Genomic DNA, 21,429 nt, shown 5'->3' with positions numbered 1-21,429 from the left:
CATCCGACGTTGTGTTTAGAAACGTGGCCGGTGTGATCTGTTATGAACTCAAATGTACTGTTGTATGTACACTGTAGATCAGTCTTAGTTAAATAAAAGCAGCACATACATCTTTTAAACAGCATTTGTTTAAACCAACATACAGTTTGGTACGGCAGCGTGTGTGGAGAAAAGCCTCGGACTTCCTCAGCAGGCAGGACGGTTGCTTGAACGTCTTTCAAATGCTCAAGCTAATCTTGACTTGTTGTAAACAAGTATATCTCAGAGAGAAAAAAAGGCACTCTCCATTCAGATGCTTGGCCAAAGGTCTGTTCTCCAAAGTAGGATGTCATTTTCTAACTTTGTTGTGTTCACAAGGTTTTAATTCATAGAGTTGTAATGTAACGTTGTGCTGCTTTAGCTACCAACAATTCTTCGTGTCTACTTGAAAATGCCAACTAGCTCGTGCCGCACTATTCCGATCGGCGTGGGCCTTAACGTAAGTTGACGTAAACCTTGAGGATGAACTCGCACTGAATCGTGCAAATTTCATGTTGCTCTTACGACTTAAGTCACATGTCGCCCACTTTTAAATACAAATCAATCCAGCCACCGTTGGATGAGGCCACAAAGTAGCGCCCCCATCAGGGTCAGAGCGGCTGGGAGAACTGGGAAACCCCCTGAAACGTGGGCAGTGATTCACAGGACACACACATCCATACACTCGGGCTTTGAGTCAAGTGGGAGGAAAAGGAAGGAATCCTTCTCAGGTTCTGGGAGCACATGCAACTCCCAGAAGCAACCCTCCAACCTGTTGTTGTTTTCTTCTGAACATCTTGGAGATGCTCCTGTTGAAGGGCACCATGGTGGACGAGAAGCCACTCCACATACCGGGATGATCGATGTGACACTGGAATGTTTTCAAATCATTTTCCGGGCAGTTGTTCCTGTCCCCCGATGATCGCCCCACCAATGGCGGTAAAGCAGCAGTGGGCGAATGTTCGTGCACTGATCTGTGACATGACCAGCAACCCTCCCTCCAGGAAAGAAAAAAAGCTCCATTAGCTCCTGTACCTCCTCCCATCTCCTCATTCAGTGTGCACTTCCCCTTTAAAGTATCAAGAGGAACTGAGCCGGCTCCCCTCGCCGTCTCTCCTCCAGTTTGTGGCGAGGGTTTGAACAGGCAGCCCGTTTTCACTGAAAGGAGAAAAGAGACAAGAAAAGAATCGGATTCTTTCGACATGACGCACTGGAGGATGAAGAAAGGACTCACGACTGGAATGTTCACACCAAGGTAAAAGTTCAGTCTCTGGAGTTCATTCTGGTTTGGGAAGGAGACCATTGGCTCAAAAAAGGCTCAAATTAAGGAAAGTCTGGACTTTAGCACGGTGTGGAACTCCTTTAGAGAGTTCCTGTTGTGTCTTATAATGTCCCAGTCTGCAGTTATGTTGTCATTCCACTGTTGGAAATTGTGTTTCAATTGATACACATGCTGGCAGAAAATAGGAAACAAAAGCAGAAATCTGAACTTGATTGAGCTTCACCCCCCCGGATGTGGGTGAGTTTCTAAAATATACACAGATGCAGGAGGGGAGGTGTGACTCCAGAATCCCAGCTGTTCAGTTATTGAATAGATGTGTCCTTAAAGCCATTAACACTCTCTTATCTCAGCCGTTGGCTAACAAAGCACTCGCGCCGTCCCCATCTCCGTTTGTCCCATTCTGGTTCGTCACCACAACAAATATCCAGAATATGACGATCTTCTGTGTCATCACACCCTCGAGGGATCAACAGATCCCACTGAGGTGACGTGTCTGGGAAACGGGCGGAATCCATTTGTGATGTCACCTCTTACTTGTGGCGCTGAGGCGCAGAGAGGGGGAGATGTTGTGTTTGGTCGGGCGTCAAAGACGCTCCTCAGCCTTCACATCTCCTCTCATCTCCTCTCATGCTACCTTGAGCCTTCATTAACTCTTGTCTGATGGACTCGTGGATGTGGCGACGCTGCGTTATCTAAAACATGGAGGAAGTTTCTTTATTTTTTCAGATTGGCCTCAATAGCTGCTCCTTTGAAGTGCAACGTCTCACTCTTAAATGTCGTTGGTTACAAGCAATCGGCTCGTTCCATCAGACACAGAATTTTTCCTTAATCTGATCATTCTGAAGTAGAACGTGAGAACGTTGTTGCCTGAAAGCGCCTCCACGATGCGTTTGCAGTTCTTAACGCCGCCCCTTCCCTCCCACAGGGTCACTGTTCCTCCTCGGGACTAACGCCTGGCCAACGGGACAGAGTCCGCTCGCCGCTCCGAGGATGGACTGCAACGATTCCCGCTCCTTTCTCTCCGATGAGCGGCTCATCTACGCCATCACCGTCCCGCTGTCCACCTCCATCATTCTGGCCAACGTGGTCATCATCTTGGGCATCGCCTGGAACCGCCAGCTCCACAACACGCCCAACTACTTCTTCCTCAGCCTGCTCGTGGCGGATCTGTGCACCGGCGTCGCGCTGCCCTTCATCCCCTTAATGGGTCTCAACCGCGAGCTCAGCTTCAGCTCCTGCATGGTGGCTCACATTTTCCCCAACTTCCTGTTCCTGGCGTTCCTTTTGAACTTGGTGATGGTGCACTATGAGCGTTACATCTGCATCGTGGACCCCCTGCATTACAGCAACCTGTGGATGCACCGCAGCTGTCCCCTGGCGTTGCTCGCCGCCTGGCTGCCGCCGCTCCTCTACGCCTCTCTGCCTTCGTTTGGGTGGAACAACTGGACCGGCTCGGATTGGAACGGCTGCTGTGAAAACGGCCAAAAGGCCGCGGCGCTCGCGAACTGCTCCACGAACGGAACCATGTGCTGCTCCTACAGGCGAGTCTTTTCCAACGCCTTCATCTTCCTGGAGGTGTACGGGCTGGTCTTGCCCGCCATTCTCACCATCGCCGCCATGACCGGCCGCGTTTTGCTGATCACGCGAGGCCAGCTCAGGGACATTTGTCGTCTCCATCGTTCAGTGGAGCGCGGGAATGCGACCTCCGACCAGGAGCACAGGCTGAACCTGCGCTACACCCGCTGCGTGGTGGCGGTGTCCTTGACCTTCCTGGCCTGCTGGGTCCCCTACCTCATCTACATGCACGTCTGCATCGTGTTCTTGATCAGCGACACCAAGTGGAGCTCCACCACGCACATCGTGCTGTCGTGCACGGGGATCGGGAGCATGGCCGTGGTGCCGCTGGTGCTCGGCCTGGCCAACAGGCAGTACACGGAGCCCGCACACAAAATTCTCCAGAAACTGAGAGACAGGTGGGGGCGGGGGACGCAGGGCCTGGAGGAGGTGGCGGTCTGATGCTCTCCCGCTGGTTATTTAAGATGTTTCCGCTCGTGCCCGTGGTTTATTGATCAGCGCACGCAGGTGGAAATGTCGCGTAGCAGTGAAAAAACACATTGTCATTGACTGTTTCACCGGCCGTCCAGTCCAGCTTTCCTGATGCCTTTAACTCGTCGTTTCAGATTAAACCTTCAAAGATTAATCCTGACACACTTAATCCCAACCCCTGTGGTTCAATTTGTTTCACGCCACCTTTTTTTTTTTGGTTTTAACCTTGGTTCAGGCATTAGCTTGCCCCATCAGGCTGGATTTTAATTTCAAATTTCATCGATTATATTGGACTTGATCTGCCCCTGAATTACACCATTCTCCAGCTTTACCCTCTGGACATGTGGCTGTGTGTTGCCTTCACAAACGTTGGTGTAATTTGATGCTCTCAACCTGTATAAACAACACGAACAACATCGGTGGCTCAGCAGAGCCTCTCAAACGCACCAACTCAAACACACCGCCAGCAGCGGGTACAATATCTTTAATTATCCCCTCGTATCACCATTATACATTCTGCAAATATGCTTCAAAGCCAGAACTGTGTCACCGTGTCCTTGTCCCTTTGCCTCTGGACCTTAGTTTAAAGCAGGGGGGTTGAACTTTAGGCCCACGGGCCAGAGCCGCCCCCCCGAGGGTCCACTCCAGTGGGACGAATCCCAAATATGATTTACCAAAACATTACAGATACATTTGAGGGTCTCAATCTTAATAGATGATGATATTTTATTAGTCATCCAGCCCATCTGAGATCAAAAACAAGTTGATTTAGAGGCTTCTCTCCATCTGTCAACCACCTGTTTGCAGTGTTTATTTTATTCCTTTACTGGTGTGTATTTAGCTGAAACTAGAGAGGTCTCAGGCTGCCACCAAAATGCAAAAACCAGTCAGATTGTTTCATGTTTCCGACTTCCTCAGATAAATGTGACCGGAAGGTTAAATGTGTGCAACTCGATTAAATGGAGAATCTGTGTTACCGTACGTGTCTGTAGTTTTTAACGTCTCCAGACAGGATGTGGGCGGCAAAGACAGCCGGCAAAGGTGGAAAAACACGCTCCAATCCAATTAAAGAGCTGAGCGAGGACATCACCCGCAGGTAGGCTGCACGGCGTTCCCTCCCGCTCAGGCCATTTTCCACATCACAGCCTCATGTCCCTCCGTGTCCAGGAAGAGTAGGAGGACAAAAGCGAAGCAAGCGCGCGACTGTCGGACTCCAGCTCATAATTACTGATGTCTGTTAATTAGGAAGCCCATCACAAACACACTGAAGTACGTCACTAAGGTCGAAGGAGACAAGAGCTGAGGGAGTCGCAGGTCGTCTTAAGTCCCTCCATAGAACCCTGAGAACAGAGCGTACCATTTATGACAGAAATTCCATTTTTAAGCTTTATTTCCCGGAGTCTTTCTACCCTGAGACGGTCTTCTGCTTCTCTGGACACCGCAGGCAAAGAAGAAAGATACTGTTTGACACAAGCAGGGGGGCTAATGTTTTATTTTGCATTCTAAATTTGCCAGGTAAACAAGGAGCTCTGTCATTCTTCTTTTATTTAATTTGACTTCTCTTATTTCACTTTTTGTGGACGTGCAAACACAGAAGCGCAAATGTCAGGTGTAATGGGAACCTTCCGACACCACTTCCACGCGGACCAGCAGGCATTTTGGGAGGGGGAGGGGCGCCCAAACCAGGATGGAGCATTCATAGGATGGTGGGGGGGGTCCTGCAGCTTCTCTGGCCGGTAATTGTGTTTCGTTTTGTTTGTTTTTAGACATCTGAGTGTAAGAGAGCTTCATGTTAGTGTGAGAGGAAACACAAAAGCCAAAGTCATGCGCTCAGTTTACTTCCTGTCCAGCTCCACTCCAGGTTGCTGGAGCTAAACAGCTGCTACGCTCCTCAGGCTGGCTCTTACCTGCATGCAGAAGGCCGTTCATCCTTGATAGAAGCAGAGCAGAAAGCGATGTTAGCACCAACGTGATGAAATGGAACGACTGACAGGGCGCCTGCGTACCTCTGCTCTTCGCCCTCCAGCAGCTTTCGGTAGGTGGCGATCTCGATGTCCAGGGCCAGTTTGAGGTTCATCAGCTCTTGGTACTCACAGATCTGTCCAGCCAGATCCTGCTTGGCCCTCTTCAAGGCCTCCTCCAGCTGCGCGATGTCATCGCGGGTCTTTTGCACCTGTCCGTCCCCCTCCGCCCTGGTCTCGAGGATTTCCTTTTGCAGGGCCTCTTCCTGACGGGGAAAATCGAGGTTCAAGCTGATGGATGAAGGACAAAATCTGCAGCTACTGGCCTGGACTGAGAGACGGACCTTCCTCAGCTGGGCCTCCAGTTCTGCGTTCAACCTCTGGATGTGGCGCATCAAATCCGCCACGTCCCTCTTTAAGTCACGCACCTCCTGCTCACGCTGTCCTGCATTGAAGACCATGGTGTCCATCTAGAGGAGGGGGGTGAGGCTGAAGAAGCTTTTCATGTCTGTGCTATGTCTGAGATCTTTTTCCTCACCTTCTTCTTGTTCCAATACTCCACGTCCTCCCTAGAACGCGTTGCCATGTTAGCGTACTGAGTCTTGTAGCTCTCGACTATGTTGTCCATGTCCAGAGAGCGCGTGCCGTTATCTTTTAAGACGACTGTCACATTCTGGACTTGAGATTCCAGCTCCTTGATCTCCTGCAGGCAGCAGACAGGACCATCTTTCTGATGTCTGCAGGGAACATTATCTTGAAAGCGTTGGTTTTTCTGAGTATTACCTCATCATAACCGACTCTACGCAAATCCAGTTCTCCTATCAGGTCCTCCAGCTCCAGCACCTGTTCCACGGCCCTCAGATGACCATCATCTACATCCTTGTGTGTGCGCATACATGCATACGGATGAAAGAATTAATGGTTTCCATGTTTTAGAAAGAATAGACATGGCGGAAGAATCTATTCACCTTTTTGCTGAGGACAAACTCATTTTCCAGCTCAGCTTTCTTCAGCAACTCATTTTCGTACCTAAAATGAAGAAATCAAACAAAACACTTTGGGAGCTCCATAGACATCACTGGGTGAAGCTATCCTCACCCCCACTCACTTCTTCCTGGTGTCCTCCACCTCCTCCTCCTTCTTGAGGAGCTCAGCTTTCAGATTCTCTTGGTCCTGGATCAGGTTCTCCACCTGCTCCTCCAGCTCATTCGCCAGGTGTGGGACGATGTCATCGATTTTGGACCCGTACTGCTCATGCTCCTTGAGGATCTTTAGCTTGGTCTCCAGCTTTTTGTTCTCATCTTCCAGATGTTTCACCTTCAACACGCACAGAAGTGAAAGTCCAGATATTTAATCTATTCAGCAAAATAAATGCTTAATTAAAATACCACGTGACCGATTTCCTTTTGTTTTTCTTCTAAATCAACTGAAGATGCAGTACCTCAAAATAATTATGTAATTGTCCACAAGGTGGCGCCAAATCTGCATACATCCATTCGTTTTTTCATACGGCTGCACGATCGTGTGCGTGCTTTATGATAAACTTTACGTTACATGTAAGTGTTGTAACTCTAAGTTTTTTTTTTTTTTCCAAAATACCGTGTTGCCCAGTAATTAACATTTACTTCAATAATAACGGCTGAGCTTGTTATTTATATATATAAAAAAACGTCAATTCCCTAAAAGAAACACGATATAGTAATAATAATAATAATAATAATATTAATAATAAGAATAATAATAAAAATAATAATAATAAGAAGAACTATTATTATTGTAATAATAATTATTATTATTATGTTACCAGGAGGCGGCGCTCTAACTGCTATAGAATATTGCTGCGTATATACAGTATGGATGTTCAGACTGAGACAGCATTCATAAATAGCAACCATGAGCCTATTTTGACAGCTTGTGTCTGATTTACAGCCAGCCATATCTAGGTGGCGCTATAACATAAAGAAATTATTGAAATGTATGGCTTTTGGGTGGAATCCTGGTCAAACCTTTTTCATTCATGGCAATACCCTCTGACCCATCAAGGTCTCGTTGACTTCCTCACCAGGTTTAAGATGAATGTACTAAACACACTCGGAGCAGCCATCAGAATGCAAAACATGACTTTTTCTGTTGCCAGCAGGTGGCGCTAAAGAAACAACCGCATATTAATTTTGCTCAGGTCCAGACCGCAATCACACACGTGACCATTGGCGCCGATTCAACAACTTATGTCCCAATGACAACCACTTCCTGGTTTATGGCCAGACATCAACATTAATAAGCTTCACAAATTAACATCGCCCGTCTCCAAATTGCACAGTTGAAATATAAAGATGATCCCATAAAAGCTCTTTAAAAAGAGTTTGCTCAAGTACCAGGTCTGAAACCTACAAAAATGTGGTCAAAATCGCATTTTCAAATGAAAATGGCGCACTTCCCGTGTGTCATGGCTCCAGGAGACTTTTTTCTGTATCTTTGTACACTAAATAACCCCACCAAGTTTAATGTCCCATATCCGGGGCCTCTCCGAAAATAGGTGGCGGCCAAGAGCCATTTCTGGACGTCTGTGCCCGGGACCCCTAAAATACATAAATGTATAGCTTCCTTTTGAGGTGTCGGGCAAACTTTCTCGAGTTTTGAAGCACCTTTAGGCAGTGGAGCCAAAAACAACTAATAAATAACTAATAAACCTCCGCCAGTCGGTGCTTGGCTCCTAATAATAATAACAATAACAACAACAACAACAATAATAATAATAATAATAATAAGCATTATACTACTACTACTACTACTACTACTACTACTACTACTAATAATAATAATAAGCATTATACTACTACTACTACTACTACTAATAATAATAATAATAATAAGCATTATACTACTACTACTACTACTAATAATAATAATAATAATAATAATAATAATAATAATAATAATAATAAGCATTATACTACTACTACTACTACTACTACTAATAATAATAATAATAATAGTTATAATAATGATAATAACAATAAGCATTATACTACTAGTAGTAGTAATATTAATAATAATACACTTGTATCGTCATACAAACCTTATCAATCAGCTGGACGAACTTGTCGTTGAGTCCCACCATGTCATCCTTCTCCCTGGATTTGTTGGCGGTCGGGTAACTTTTGCTGGGTCCGGTCCCTCTGGGGTTATAGGACCGGCTGCTGTATTCTCTCGGTCTGAGCATGTTGCAGCTTGCAGCGGGATCCTCGGAACGTGGACAGATGTGCAGTCTGCGTCCTGTACCTGCATCCTCTCCGGAACACCTGCTTTTAAGGTGGGTGAGGACCAGACATCACCTCCTCAAAATTCCACAGGGTCCAATCAAAGGAGAGCTGGAGCTGCAACACGGGTAGAAAATTAAAAAAGCCGACACGAAATACCTGAATTTCGCCTTTTACTACTTTGTATAGACCAATGGCATCAACAGGGGGGCGGAATGACGCATAAAAAGGTGTATAAAATCCACCTGCGCCGGCAACATCCAGGTGATTCTCTAGGCTGAACCACTTATTACCCGCACCGCAACCATGCCCTCAAACACCGCTGCCAGTATGTTCGGTGGAGCCGGAGGAAGGGGGTCCAGGGCGTCCGTGTCCAGCCTGCAGGGGCTGCGAAGCATGCTGCGCAAGGACGAGAGGGACCATCCGGCGGTGGATCAAGCCAAACCCACCGCGTCCGCACCTCCGGCCGCCGCTGACGCCCCCGTGGACGTCAAGCAGACACTGCGGGGTCTGAACGACCGACTGTCCGGCTACCTTGGCAAGGTGAAGAGGCTGGAGAATGAGAACGGCGACCTGGAGAGAGAGATCGACGAGATACTGGCAAAGAGGAAGACACCCAAGGGACGAGACTGGGATGAGATCGAGAAACCACTGGAGGGCCTCAAGAAGCAGGTGGGTCATCAGAAATAAAATCGGAATGAATTAATTTATTCATCCGGAGTGTGGTGTGATGATGTGGATTTCTCTGTGTAGGTGAAGGATGTCACCATGGACAACGCCACACTGTTGCTCCAGATTGACAATGCCAAACTAGCTGAAGAAGACCTCAAAAACAAGTACATCGCACACAGAATATCATTTCCCAGTGTAAAACATGGCCTCTGGTGTATATTCTGTGCTGAGCTGATTTGTGTGCAGGCTGGATGACGAGATAAAGGCCAGGAAGGTGTTGGAAAAGGAGGTGGTCAATCTCAAGAAGACCTACGAGGACACCAAACTGAACCGCCAGCAGACGCAGAAGGAAATCGATTTGGTGAAGGAGGAGCTGGAGCGACTCAACCAGGACCACAAGGACGTAAGTGTGACCCAAGCGGGCCGGGTTGGCTGAACAATGTGGGCTGAAACGTGTGAGCATCCCCGCTGCGCCTCTTCCAGGAGGTGGAGGGCCTGTGTGAGAAGATCAGAGACTCCGAGGTGAAGGTGGAGATCGACTCTCACAACTCCAACCTGGCCATCATGCTCAACAACATCCGCCACCAGTACGACAACCTGGCCAAAAAGAATCTGAAGGACACCGAAGACTGGTACCAGAATGAGGTACCAGCCCAGCAGACGTGGCTTTCTCTGCACGTTGTTCTTCGTAGGGTTTCACCATCTTCTCTTTCTCTCCACAGTTTGAAAACATCAAAGTGGTGGAGGCCCAAAACAACGAGGCTCTGCTGTCTGGAAAGAAGGACCTGAAAGAGCTCCTAAAGCAGAAGCAAACCTTGGATATTAGGATCCAGAGCATCCAGGCCATGGTAGGAACACATGTACACACCTGCATGCACGGTCAACCAGACCTTTAGAACATTCCTGCTGCTGTGTCATTACACTGGAAACATGCAACCTTACTTGAGGGAAGTCCTCAATCTTTGAGACGCCACCTGAGGTGTTCCTCGTGTAGGTGTGTTTATTAGGTGATCCTCCAGAAAGAGACCAGAAAAAAGGCAGAAATAGGCAGAAAACTCTCCTTCCTCTCTTCCAGATCAGAAATCTGGAGGAGAGCCTACTGAACGCCAAATGTGAGTATCAGCAACACCAGGCCCCCCTCAACAAGATGCTACTGGACCTGGAGTCGGAGCTGAGGAAGGTGAGGTCACAGGTGGAGCGGCAGGTGGAAACCAACAAGAACCTGCTGTGCGTCAAGATGAAGCTGGAGGCAGAAATCAATAACTACCAGCTGCTGATCCACGGCATGACCGTTGACAATGAGAGGTGAGAATAAATCCTGCGCCTCAGGTTAGCATAGTTCAACATGTTGCAAATGCTTTCAAGTTGTTACTCCCTGGTTTCCAGGCTCTCGGCTGTGCTTGTTGAAATTAAACGATGCGGCTGTACCTCCAGGCAAATGCTAAACTTGCTAAAGGCTAAAATTGTTCTGGTGGGGTGGGGGGGGCACAAACTTAAGTCAGACCCGTTCTCCGCTTGGTACGTTAGCATGTTTGTCCCTTTTTCCCTCCCCGACAGCTTGGACTTTTCTTTAGAGGATGTCCTGCTGCAAGGTAAGTTCTGGTTCCGATGGACAAACTACTGACCGGATGAATCTCGCAGCATATTCCTGCATGTGTAATTTCTGGGAAGTCACACTTCAATGTTGTTGCACTCCAGGATCTGAAATCTGTCAATGGATTTGTAAACGTGATACATTTGAAATCAAACCCTGACCTTTCTTTCTTGAGATCGTCTCTGTGAATGCACTTTCCTATAAGATCCGAATGAGAAGATCGTTTCCACCATTTGCTTGTTAGCCTAGCATTGCACCAAAACCGATACCCAACTCAAGCAGCAGCAACTTGCGCCGGTTCAGCCCAGGTCACTCGAGGGTAGACGTCAAACATTTGGCAGTTTGGGACATGTCAGGTTTGAGTCAACGAGACGTGGGGTGATCAGATCTTCTCATCTGGAGTACTAAACTGCACCTCACTCACTGTTTAAGATGTAATCCCACCACCATGTTGCACAAAACTAAACGCTTCGTCGAGGACCTCGATGGAAAATCTCATTGTTATTCTTGTCACATTAACTGTAGATGTGCTTTTTTCTTCTTCCAGAGGAGCACAAGCCTAAAAACCAGATGATCGTTGCACAGGATGAAGCCAGTGTGAAGCAGAAAGATGCCCCTCCCTCCAACTCTGCACCCCCCGGAGACCCCAGGGCTGAACTGGCTGACATGCTGTGTGAGGATGCTGCTGCACAGCATAACGGCCCCCCCATGGAGACAAAAAAGGAAAAAAATGATTCTTCTGCATCCTCTTCCTCCTCCTCCTCTTCCTCCTCATCTGAGGAAGAAGAAAAACCTGCCATTGAAGAGGCCTGATCATTGCATTCACTACAAAGTCAAGAGTTCTGGTGTCTCGACTTGTTGCTTTCAAAAACACTTGTGCATCGTCTGGTGTCAACAAATAAAGTCTCTAAATCTAAATATGCTCAATGGCCGTGTTTCATCAATTTAAAAAATATTTATGTGAAAGTCGTCAATTCTGATAATATAAACACAGCGGTCAGAGGGGGTCATCAGTCCCCTCCTTCGGTGGTCTCAAGGGAGCAAACTAAACTAGGAAGATTTGTTTGTGTTGTTTTACACATTTAGGAATTAACATTTTAAACTGTTATTACTGCAAAGTGTTCCACTTTGGGCCCCTGTAGAAACACAATGGAGCACTGTTACAGCACACACACACACACACACACACCAATATTTACGTATCTTATGGCTGCGGGGGCAGTGTAGTTAATGTGCTGATGTCATATCAGTAGTAATTATTTATTCTGACCCCAGAAACATAAAAAGCTTGATGTTTGTAGCACCTGTCACTGTACAAAGGAAACCAGAAATTTATGACTGCTTGACATCGAATGGTAAAACCATTGAGATAAAAGTGAGACGGGGGGGCCATTTGGTGATTGTTTGACTTTATTTTGTTTTCCAAATGATGACGGTACAGACGACAAGAAAGCACAGAGAGGGAGAAACAAAGGTCCGAAATCATCCGGCACTCGGATAGTTTGAGAAGAGGGGCAAGCAGGAGTACCATATGGAAAGATATCGTATCAAAAATTCAGATTTTTCTCATAATATATATTTATTTTTAGAGGACTAATAATTCTCTTTACTATGCAAAGCAAGGAATGCCCAGTTTTATCCACCTTGAGCCACGGCCTTCCACAACCAACAATGATTTTTGTCTTTAAAAAAAACAAAATAAAAAAAACAAAACAAAACAAAAAGACAAGGGGGTTTTTTGGAAGTTGAATGGTGGGGGGGGGTCCTCGAGTCCAGTCACAAGAGGAGTCAAGTCTCAGTGTAGCGCATTTTGGCGTTTCCATAAGGGGCTTTGAAATTTGAATGGTTGGAGTCGGCCTCAGCGGGAGAAGGTCTTTCCACTGGAAGGAAAATATAAAAAAACCATTAAGTCGATTAAGTCCTCGTTAGACAAAACGCCTGCTCGGCTGTGCACAATCATTCCCACCGTATAACAGTTGCTTTTGCTGTATCAATAGATGCGTCTGGGCAGGGTGTACCGCTTGTTTGCATCAAACTGGCGGCGAAGTATACAGACAACCAATCTGCTCGGGATAAATCTAATGAACCGCTGATACCGCGACGTGGAATGTGGTTGTGTTTGGACAGGAGCCAGGTCACGACGACAGCACAGAGAGGCTTGTTCTCTTTAACAACATGTTTCATGTGTGCGCAGCTGCGCGGCGTCCTTAAGTCTAGAACACCTGCTCGCGGTGTTCAGAGGAATACATTTCCCCCCAATCACAGATAAAAAGGCTAAAAACTGGGAGGACTGAACAAAGCAGAGAACTGTAAAAATGCATTCCTTTCTGAGTCACTCCACAGACACTCTGCAGTCAGGAGGCAGAGCCACACGCCCCAAAAACACACAAAGATAAAGAGACGTGCATCGGATTTGGCCCCAAGACCGACTTTAATTGCCATCCTGCTGTCTCGACACACCCGTCGCGTTGAAGTTTGCATGTATGTGGCCAAACATATGTCGTCAGAACGAAGCGATGTCGTCTCAGGGTGGGAGGGTGCCAGTCTGACACCGATGCCTTGGAACCAAAAGCACGCACTAATTTGCAGTTTACAGTGGTATGGGCAGCTACTTACGAGATGGTCTTCATCTCTTTCTTCTCTGCGTCGGGTCGAGCTCGGTTCAACACTTTGAGGAAGTCGGATGTCTTGGCCCTCATACGTGTGTGGATGTAGGCCTTGGGGATAAAAAAGATGCTTGTCAGATGTGGATAATTGCTGACAGGTGCAGCAAAATCAGGTACAAGAACATAGCGGGACGATAAGCTGTGTGTTGGCAAGCGAAACCCGCCCATGGCTGTCACTCACACAGGCTCCTATTGTCTCGGGGGAAACAAACCTGACAGCCAACTACATTATCTGCGGTCTGCTTACCAGACACTTGCGACACAGCGCAGGAGCCGCAGGCTTCCTCTGAAATGTTAGTCATCTGATCAGCTACTTGATTAGGGTTTACAACTGCTCAGGGTTTACAGTTCACCAGAAAAACCTGCAAGAGCTTCAGAAAGCCAGACCATTATGACAACTGTGGTTTTAAGTCTTTAAGTGGTGAGTGAAACAGACCATCATCAAAATGCCACCGTCAAATTAAGAGTTCCACACATGGCTGCTGCATATTTGCAAAGCCAGTCAGACCTGAGAGATTAGTCTCAAGCTGAAGACCAATCTGTGAAGATCTGGATTGCGATGTTGTTGTTGTGGTGGATCCATTTCAAAAGGCAACGCTGAGTATGTTCATAGCTTCAACGAGCTATACTCAGAGCTGGACATGAAGGTCCTGTCGTCCCTTGACCCAGTTCACAAGCAACAGAGTCAGGCTAAAGACCAGCATTTTGAACAACAGAAAGGTGGATAGTCGTATAATTGGACAGCTTTTTATCCATGTTGTAGGTAAATCCATTTAGGGCATAAACATACAGGAACATAACGATATCCCATCACAATGACTGCACATCCAACGCGTTTACATGCACTTCAGTTGTCCAGTTGAGGTTGGCTCGACACAATTATTCATTTATTGGAGTGTCAAGTACCCGTTGTGACTGGTTGTGATAGTGTGTGTGTTGGGCTGACCTTGGAGCACTTTATGTGGTAGTGCAGGTAGTCCCTGAAGGTGTGAATGAGGTTGATGGTGTTGTCTCTGGCATTGGCATTGGTGTGACGAGGGAACAGGACTGAAACCACGAGGCATCAGCATGACGATTAACCACAAAAAAAATGAAGATTAAAGATCAACAAAACAAAAATCACGGGATCTCACCAAAGGTGATGTATCCGATGTTGTCCCCGACAGCGGCGTCCGTGTCCTTCAGCTCCAGCGGGGGCTCCCTGTGGCTGAACAACACCTGCGGGGCGGTGTGGCTGGCTCGTCGCCCCTCTTTGAATTCCTACAAACAGATAACGCTTAACATCACATACTGGCATAATTGGGGAGTTTAAAGCAGGCGGAGGACAAGAAGAGAATTTCGTCAGCACATGTCTGACCACCTCCTCACCTGCATGAAAACTTTGCCAATGATGACGTCGTCATCGTCTTTAAACACCGTGCTGAAGACCACAGTCACTCTGTCTTTCTTGGCTTCCACATACCTGACAAACCAGAGGGATTCAAGTCACATTAGAATGACAACAGAAGCGAGCGTGCGATCCCGGTGCGCTCGCAGCTACACGTACATGGACTCATCGTCTCTGTAGTGGACCACTGCCCTCTGCTCGCCCTCTTTACCCTCTTCCTGGAACTTGAAATACTTTTCAAACACAGAGGCAAAACAGTTCCTTTTCAGCATCCCTGCCTGGTGGACAGCCGCATCTTTGTTGGCTGGCAGGGCCTCCAGGTCGTAGAGGAGGGATACATTATAGCCTATTCAGAGTAAAAGGTTATATAGTCATCTGCATATATATTTACATACACTGCAGTTGACCACAGAAGAGCAAATGCAGAAACATGGAATGACATCCAGGAGACTGGGATTGAGAATACTCACCAGCCTCTGCTGGAACCAGGAAATTCCCATACAGCCTCTTGAGTAACTGAAATGTAAAAAAGCAAAACGTACTTGTGGTCAGATTTTTCTAAACATAATTACTGTTGTGTGTCTCAGATTTTATGTCGTTACATAATGACTCTTATCTTAGACTACCTTTATAGGCTGATAATGCCTCCAACGGTCAGTTGAAGTCATGGGGATGCCTACAGTCGATTTTTTTCTTTTACATTGTCTCAGAATATAATTCAGTTTGATGTATATTTTAGGATGGGCTTTATTTTACATGCAAAAAGCCAGCAACTTGATGGAAAAGAAAGGGAGGTTATAACCTGTTATCACTGGGGGTTATAATAGATACCCTTCACTCAGGAATGAAGCAGGCTCACAACAACAAGCAGACTGAATTCAAAATATGTCCGTGACACCTCAACAAATGTCACCACTGACAGTGGACATATGTTTTTAAGTCTGGCACATTTCAATTTGAACAGCCTGTGTTAGCAAAAAGTTTTTTTTAAAAATATCTACAAATTGATCATAAAAGGCTTTGCAAATATACATTTTAGTTTGGAGAACTGACACTGCTGAAATATTTAACCTTTCAATGAGACGCTGCTACGAGGCTGGATGGAAGCCAGGTCATTCATATGCAGCTTCTGCTGTTCACAAACAGCACACTTCCTCACCCAAACTCACTTCCTGTTACCACTATGAGCCTCAGCAGCTGCTCCTTCCCTTACAAGGCAACACAGGCCTTGCGGTGCTTCAGGGTGTGTGCAGGCATCATCATGACATCATTCTGTTTTGATTCTTACAGAAAAATATAAATATGATGCCAGAGATGGCTTAAAATTTGAAACCACGGAGACACAATAGTGGGTCGGGCTTATTTTCCACCCCACAGGCCACATTTGATTGTGCGCCTCACCTCGTCAGCTCCATGCTCCTGCAGCTCCTTGTAGAACTTCAGGGAGATGCTAACCATCACTTTAGTTTTATCCCCATTGGGGTTGGAGATGTGATACAAGACGCCATCAAAATCTGTGGCAGAGATGAACAGGTGACAAATGAGCAACAACACATGAATCATTATGTTACTGACGTTAAGTATAAATAAAAATGCATCATACTAATTCACAACCTGGATTCCCGTCACAACCATGAGCTTATTTCAGTCAAACTGACACTAGGGATATAATACTGTGTATTACCCAGCAGTGATTACTGGCAGGGTTGGAAGATACTACCCCCTCTAATATGAAGCCTCAGTATTTTCAATAAACATTTCAAAACAAGCTTTCAGACATAAGTGCAATAGGTTCAAATTAACCTATATAGATGCAACTCTCCAGATTTGTTTTTTCTCACCTGCAAATGTCACATCAACAGCCTCTGGCTTAGTTCTGCAAAAATAAATATGTAAAAATCACAAAATGTCAAGAATGAAATAATGTAAACTTGCATGTGGTTAATTGATCTCAACACATCTTGTCGCCAATGTAAGAAGAAATAACTTCACTGTATTAGAAATACGTTTTTTCTGATCCAAAGTTTGTTTTCCTGACATGTAAGCACATGCGCTTTGGCTGCTGTATGGAAGTGGAATGCTTTTAAAATAGGATTTGACAATTTCTAGAAAGTATTTCCTATAGATCAATCTAAGACACACAAAATGTACTTGTGATTTTCACATCCGCTTAAAACCCAACACTATATCAGTAGTGATTTGTTTACTTGACTCACATAGGAACTGGAAGCTAAGGAAAATTCACAAACGGCCAAATGTCATGAATTTTTGCGCAGTTTGTTAAAATGGCATATTGTGCATGGAGAAAGGAGCTGCTGCTGGCTGCTTACTGGAAACAGACTTGACCCAGCATGCTTCCAAAAATGCGGAAGTGGGTGAGACACCGAGATAGCACGTCGCAGCTGTTTCACACGTAGACTAGGAAAGCGAAGTTTTCACATTTACATTAGATGTTGTAAAGTGATTTGGGAGGTATCACACTTTTAATAGTGCTGCCACTGACATCCTTGCCCTTTCAAAGATATACGTATTCCTACTGATTATATGCCTTGACCAAAATCAACCCAAGTTGTAGCACAAACATGTAACTTTTTGTAATGTCCTAAATGCAAGGAAAAGCTAGCCACAGCTATCATTTTAAACATGGAACATCGAATATCTTCAAAAAACATTTAAGGTGCGATTTTGGTAATGCGCTTAACTCAGAAATATGTGGGTTTCTTTATGTCAACTTCAGAATAAACACTATCAAGAATCATAAATTCGTTTAGATATCCGTTTTTGTGTCGAACGGACAATGTAGACACACCCTAGCTTTACGACACCCAGTCACGGCCGTACGGAATAGTAATCCGTGATCTAAATTTTAATTTTTCGAAAACAAAAACAGAAGCTTAGTTAATGTATGCATATATACATGCAAATGTCTATAAATTGCATTTAGAACATCCCATGTTTGAGTAATTGTGACTCTGATCTTCATTCCATCGTTTGAAGGGAAGCTAGTTTGAGTTAGCAATGCTAGCCAGGTGCAACAATGATTTCTCACCCGTTGGATGCGCCGTCGAATTTTAGCGACAGCGTCTCTTCTATAATGCGGTTATTGATTTCTAACAGGATCATCGCAGCTGGAGCCGGTGTCAAAGAAAGGGGGGAATCAACTCCTATGCGACAAAATGAAAATTCAGCAATTGCTTCCTCCCTTAGCTGACCAGACCGCTTCCGCCGGGGCTACTTCCGCCTGTCACTTCCGCGTACTTTCAACTGAAGACCCCATGAGATGAAGCTGGCCACAACGCTGCCTGAGAGATAAATATATATGTCATAAGTGTGTATGTAAATAGAAATATACCACTCCGGTGGGCTTATAAATGCAGCATTTAGCTTTGTTGTTGTGTTTTTTAAAAAGCCAAATAACAAACGTTTACCCAAAGATAACGTGTTTTCAACCAGTCAACTAACCAATAGAATTCATAATCTCCTTTGCAGTGGTACGATAATGAGTTATTTTGGCATGTTTCCCAGCGCAGCCGTTGAACTAGTATTTTCAGTCGTTTTATTTTTTTTAAAGGAAGAAAACAAGTTAGTTTATTCAAGAAATCAAAGCAGGTGATGACAGGAAAATAATTGTTTGTTATAGATTTTGTAATTATATTTCAGGCTTAAAAAAATACACCGTTTTAAAAAAAAGGTTTTTTAATAAATTATGCGCAGTTCTTTTCAACATACTGTCACAGGTCCCTGTGGAGCCTTTGTGTTGCAGTGCTGATGGATCAGAATCAACATGGTTTAGAGTGAAGCTGAGAGTTATTTGTGTTATTTATGGAGACAAATGGGGAGATAAAGGAAAAACATTTGAAGAGATGGAGGACTCCACTTTGTCCCTTTTCATTAACCACATTTTTTCTTTCTAAGTGTGACTTTATCAACGTCTCAGAGCAATGAGCTTTACAATAAAACCTGAATCTTATTTCAAACCTTAGGGCGTGAGAACACAAAAACAGAACAGCCCTGGAACATTGCAACATCACGAGAAGGAACAAAATATTTCATTTCCCAAAAGTTTCACCCTTTGTAAAAAAAGAACACCCAACCACATAAATCTGACGACAACATGACTCAGTCAAGTCCATCCATCCGTCTGTCCATCCGTCTGTCCGTCCATCCATCATCCATCCATCCATCCATCCATCCATCCATCAATTTTGTGTTTATACTGCTTCTATTATTTGATCTCGTTCTTTAATTGTTTTTCAAACTGCTTTTACAGTAATTTCTCCACTGTGATTAAACTGATCTCATCCTGTGTTATGGTGTAATTTTTCAGGTATGGTGTTCAGTTCTGAATAATGCAATTGTGTTGATGTAATCTTTCCTTGACTACTGTCTTGGAGCTGATGGCAGAGAGATATTTAGATATTTGGTTTATCTTTATTAGGTTATTGAGAGTCTCAGAAAGCTAAAATAATTGACATTTTATTTTAAAATAGTTATTTGTCCTAGTCCATAGATGGAGAATATTTGAAATCCTCTGTGATTTGTCCTCCCGTGTTGTAATATGCTATTGCAACCTTTTGAACATGTCAACATCCTCAGGAAGGAAATGAAATATTGGGTACATACGACATCATAAACAGGATCCACACATAAAGGGATGCTCATTTCTGTGTAAAACTGTCTTAATCAAAGCCACAGCGGAGCAGAGACGAGGGTGAGTATCTGAGTTAGGTTACTGAAGAAGAACATCAGTATACTTGCTTTATTTCAAAATAAGACCATTGTATTACCGACCAGCTTCAGCTGTCGGATGAGATTTATGAGGTTTGTATCAGATTGCAAAAGTTAGAATTCATCAATTTGTGTTAAGAGTCGAATTGCAAACATTACAAATTTATTGGTTAGCCGATTGAATTTCAGAGTATTTCAGGGAGGGAATCAAATAGTTTAGTGCTTTTCAACATTCTGAGATTAACTTCATGAAATCAGAAAATCTAACCTTTCCCTAATGGATTTTGGGATCCAGTCTTCCTAGTTGTCTAATGTTTGTCTTTGTACAACTTTGTTTCCTCATTCAGACATGTCATTCACTTTCGACTTTGAGGACTACTTCTCAAACAATGACACCATCTACAGCAGCCACACCCCCTATGTGGTGGACCCAAAGACGCTGACCTGTGAGGTAGAACTGATGGGTCCCACAGCTGCTCTGACCACATGTTTCCTCCTCATAATCATCTTCTTTCTTGCCATAACTGGAAACCTGATTGTAGGATGGGTGATCTTTGCCCACAGACGGATGCTGACCCCATCCGATATCTACCTGTTCCATCTGACCGTAGCAGATGGTCTGATGGCGCTGACCATCCCATTTTTGGCTGTGGCACTGGTCAAAGGATGGATCTTTGGAAGCGTCATGTGCAGGTTTCTCACCCTTATCATTGAAGCCAACTTCTACACCAGCATCCTCTTCTTGTCCTGCATTAGCGTCGATCGGTACCTTGTGATCGTGAGAGCCAATGAGAATCTCAAGAGCCGACAGAGACTCTGCACCTGGGTCCTCTGCGTTGCAGTGTGGGCCCTCGGGAGCGCCCTCTCTCTTCCCGCCCTCTTCAGTGACACAGACACACTAGAATCGGACCCACAAAGGATGATTTGCTCAAAAGACTTTGACGTGGGCAGCGCCACCTCGTGGAGGATTGCTACTCGACTGTTTCTCCACATTTTTGGGTTCTTCCTGCCCCTGGCTGTCATGATCACGTGCTACAGCATCGTCGTCGTGAGGCTGCTGCGCACTCGAGGTTTCCAGAAGCACAAGGCCATGAAAGTGATCATTTCTGTGGTCGTCGCGTTTTTGCTCCTTTGGGCGCCTTATCACATAACGCTGATGGTGGACACCGCCTTGAGGACTGATCTGATACCCTTTGACTGCGGTGTGAGGAGGGCCGTGACCACGGCGCTGGATGTAACCTCCAGCCTGGCTCTGTTCCACAGCTGCATCAATCCGGTCCTCTACGCTTTTGTCGGGCAGAAGTTCAGGAATAATATGTCCCATCTTGTCCGAAGGAAAGTCCGACAGGAGAGGACGATCAGCCGGTCGACATCCCAGACATCAGAGGGCAACGGGGCTCTTGTCTAAAGCCCAGACTGTGTTGCTTCACACCTATCAAATCATTTCAATCTCAGTGCCATCTCAACATGCTGTTGCTATTAAAGTTAGCTTAATGTGCGGACATTTATCATGTTCATAATGCTCAGCTCTGCATAGTGATTGTAGTTTGGGCCACGGTAAGACTTGCCAAAGTTTTAAATTGATGGAAGAACTAAAGAAATCGTGGTTCATCAAATGGAAGTAATGCTTAATTAATCGGCCGTTAAAAAAATACTGTATCTCGATTTTTTTGGAAAGATTGGTTCACACTGCCTAGTTTCTTTTTTATACTTAAACATTGAACTGGAAATGTTTGTGTTATTGTTTCATTTGTACCAGAGAAATAAATCAATTTAAAAATAACACATGACTCTATCCATCCATCCATCTGTGCG

At 45.2% G+C, this 21,429-nt stretch overlaps 5 protein-coding genes across 7 annotated transcripts; 3 read left to right on the top strand and 2 right to left on the bottom strand.

Moving 5' to 3' along the window:
- The first annotated feature begins 685 nt into the window (after positions 1–685).
- gpbar1 (G protein-coupled bile acid receptor 1) lies at positions 686–4,327 on the top strand. Its single transcript, XM_057027611.1, has 2 exons — positions 686–1,273; positions 2,226–4,327. The coding sequence occupies exon 2, from the start codon at positions 2,291–2,293 to the stop codon at positions 3,314–3,316; it is 1,026 nt and encodes a 341-aa protein (XP_056883591.1). The 5' UTR covers positions 686–1,273; positions 2,226–2,290; the 3' UTR covers positions 3,317–4,327.
- Positions 4,328–4,822: 495 nt separating this feature from the next.
- Positions 4,823–8,849, bottom strand: LOC130522843 (intermediate filament protein ON3-like). The gene is made up of 10 exons (XM_057027610.1): positions 8,727–8,849; positions 8,387–8,612; positions 6,416–6,624; positions 6,276–6,336; positions 6,091–6,186; positions 5,846–6,010; positions 5,652–5,777; positions 5,353–5,573; positions 5,254–5,276; positions 4,823–5,116 (listed from the first exon to the last, which is right to left on the bottom strand). Exons 2-10 carry the CDS (start codon positions 8,528–8,530, stop codon positions 5,109–5,111), a joined length of 1,053 nt encoding a protein of 350 aa, XP_056883590.1. The 5' UTR covers positions 8,531–8,612; positions 8,727–8,849; the 3' UTR covers positions 4,823–5,108.
- On the top strand, positions 8,733–11,686 carry LOC130522841 (keratin, type I cytoskeletal 18-like). 2 transcript variants are annotated; one of them, XM_057027606.1, is made up of 8 exons: positions 8,733–9,239; positions 9,321–9,403; positions 9,486–9,642; positions 9,723–9,884; positions 9,962–10,087; positions 10,315–10,544; positions 10,797–10,831; positions 11,381–11,686. In XM_057027606.1, exons 1-8 carry the CDS (start codon positions 8,874–8,876, stop codon positions 11,644–11,646), a joined length of 1,425 nt encoding a protein of 474 aa, XP_056883586.1. In that variant the 5' UTR covers positions 8,733–8,873; the 3' UTR covers positions 11,647–11,686. The 2 variants fall into 2 exon arrangements, with proteins under 2 accessions (XP_056883586.1, XP_056883587.1); XM_057027607.1 differs by lacking the exon at positions 10,797–10,831 and having other exon boundaries at positions 11,381–11,547.
- Positions 11,687–12,225: 539 nt separating this feature from the next.
- Positions 12,226–18,146, bottom strand: arpc2 (actin related protein 2/3 complex, subunit 2). The gene is made up of 10 exons (XM_057026514.1): positions 17,936–18,146; positions 16,728–16,762; positions 16,288–16,400; positions 15,357–15,402; positions 15,046–15,232; positions 14,868–14,961; positions 14,633–14,759; positions 14,446–14,546; positions 13,450–13,550; positions 12,226–12,713 (listed from the first exon to the last, which is right to left on the bottom strand). Exons 1-10 carry the CDS (start codon positions 18,007–18,009, stop codon positions 12,692–12,694), a joined length of 900 nt encoding a protein of 299 aa, XP_056882494.1. The 5' UTR covers positions 18,010–18,146; the 3' UTR covers positions 12,226–12,691.
- Positions 18,147–19,484: 1,338 nt separating this feature from the next.
- Positions 19,485–21,235, top strand: LOC130522318 (C-X-C chemokine receptor type 1-like). 2 transcript variants are annotated; one of them, XM_057026512.1, is made up of 2 exons: positions 19,485–19,597; positions 19,962–21,235. In XM_057026512.1, exon 2 carries the CDS (start codon positions 19,964–19,966, stop codon positions 21,020–21,022), a length of 1,059 nt encoding a protein of 352 aa, XP_056882492.1. In that variant the 5' UTR covers positions 19,485–19,597; positions 19,962–19,963; the 3' UTR covers positions 21,023–21,235. The 2 variants fall into 2 exon arrangements, with proteins under 2 accessions (XP_056882492.1, XP_056882493.1); XM_057026513.1 differs by lacking the exon at positions 19,485–19,597 and adding an exon at positions 19,613–19,707.
- The last annotated feature ends 194 nt before the right edge of the window (positions 21,236–21,429 follow it).

Source organism: Takifugu flavidus, chromosome 3 (genome assembly GCF_003711565.1).
Source record: "Takifugu flavidus isolate HTHZ2018 chromosome 3, ASM371156v2, whole genome shotgun sequence".
NCBI classification, from domain to species: Eukaryota; Metazoa; Chordata; class Actinopteri; order Tetraodontiformes; family Tetraodontidae; genus Takifugu; species Takifugu flavidus.
The sequence above is the reverse complement of the archived record's forward strand: the minus strand, read 5'-3'. Positions and strand labels throughout refer to the sequence as shown.

Excerpts from the sequence above, each read along its gene's own strand:
- gpbar1 (XM_057027611.1), top strand. The coding sequence starts at position 2,291 with ATGGACTGCAACGATTCCCGCTCCTTTCTCTCCGATGAGCGGCTCATC.
- LOC130522843 (XM_057027610.1), bottom strand. The coding sequence starts at position 8,530 with ATGCTCAGACCGAGAGAATACAGCAGCCGGTCCTATAACCCCAGAGGG. Across the intron at positions 6,337-6,415 it reads GTGGAGGACACCAGGAAGAA|GTACGAAAATGAGTTGCTGA; the intron begins GTGAGTGGGGGT and ends TCTTCATTTTAG. Across the intron at positions 5,574-5,651 it reads TGGAGGCCCAGCTGAGGAAG|GAAGAGGCCCTGCAAAAGGA; the intron begins GTCCGTCTCTCA and ends TTTCCCCGTCAG.
- LOC130522841 (XM_057027606.1), top strand. The coding sequence starts at position 8,874 with ATGCCCTCAAACACCGCTGCCAGTATGTTCGGTGGAGCCGGAGGAAGG. Across the intron at positions 9,404-9,485 it reads GAAGAAGACCTCAAAAACAA|GCTGGATGACGAGATAAAGG; the intron begins GTACATCGCACA and ends ATTTGTGTGCAG. Across the intron at positions 10,832-11,380 it reads AGAGGATGTCCTGCTGCAAG|AGGAGCACAAGCCTAAAAAC; the intron begins GTAAGTTCTGGT and ends TTCTTCTTCCAG.
- arpc2 (XM_057026514.1), bottom strand. The coding sequence starts at position 18,009 with ATGATCCTGTTAGAAATCAATAACCGCATTATAGAAGAGACGCTGTCG. Across the intron at positions 14,962-15,045 it reads TACAGAGACGATGAGTCCAT|GTATGTGGAAGCCAAGAAAG; the intron begins GTACGTGTAGCT and ends CTGGTTTGTCAG. Across the intron at positions 12,714-13,449 it reads AAAGAGATGAAGACCATCTC|TGGAAAGACCTTCTCCCGCT; the intron begins GTAAGTAGCTGC and ends TTTTCCTTCCAG.
- LOC130522318 (XM_057026512.1), top strand. The coding sequence starts at position 19,964 with ATGTCATTCACTTTCGACTTTGAGGACTACTTCTCAAACAATGACACC.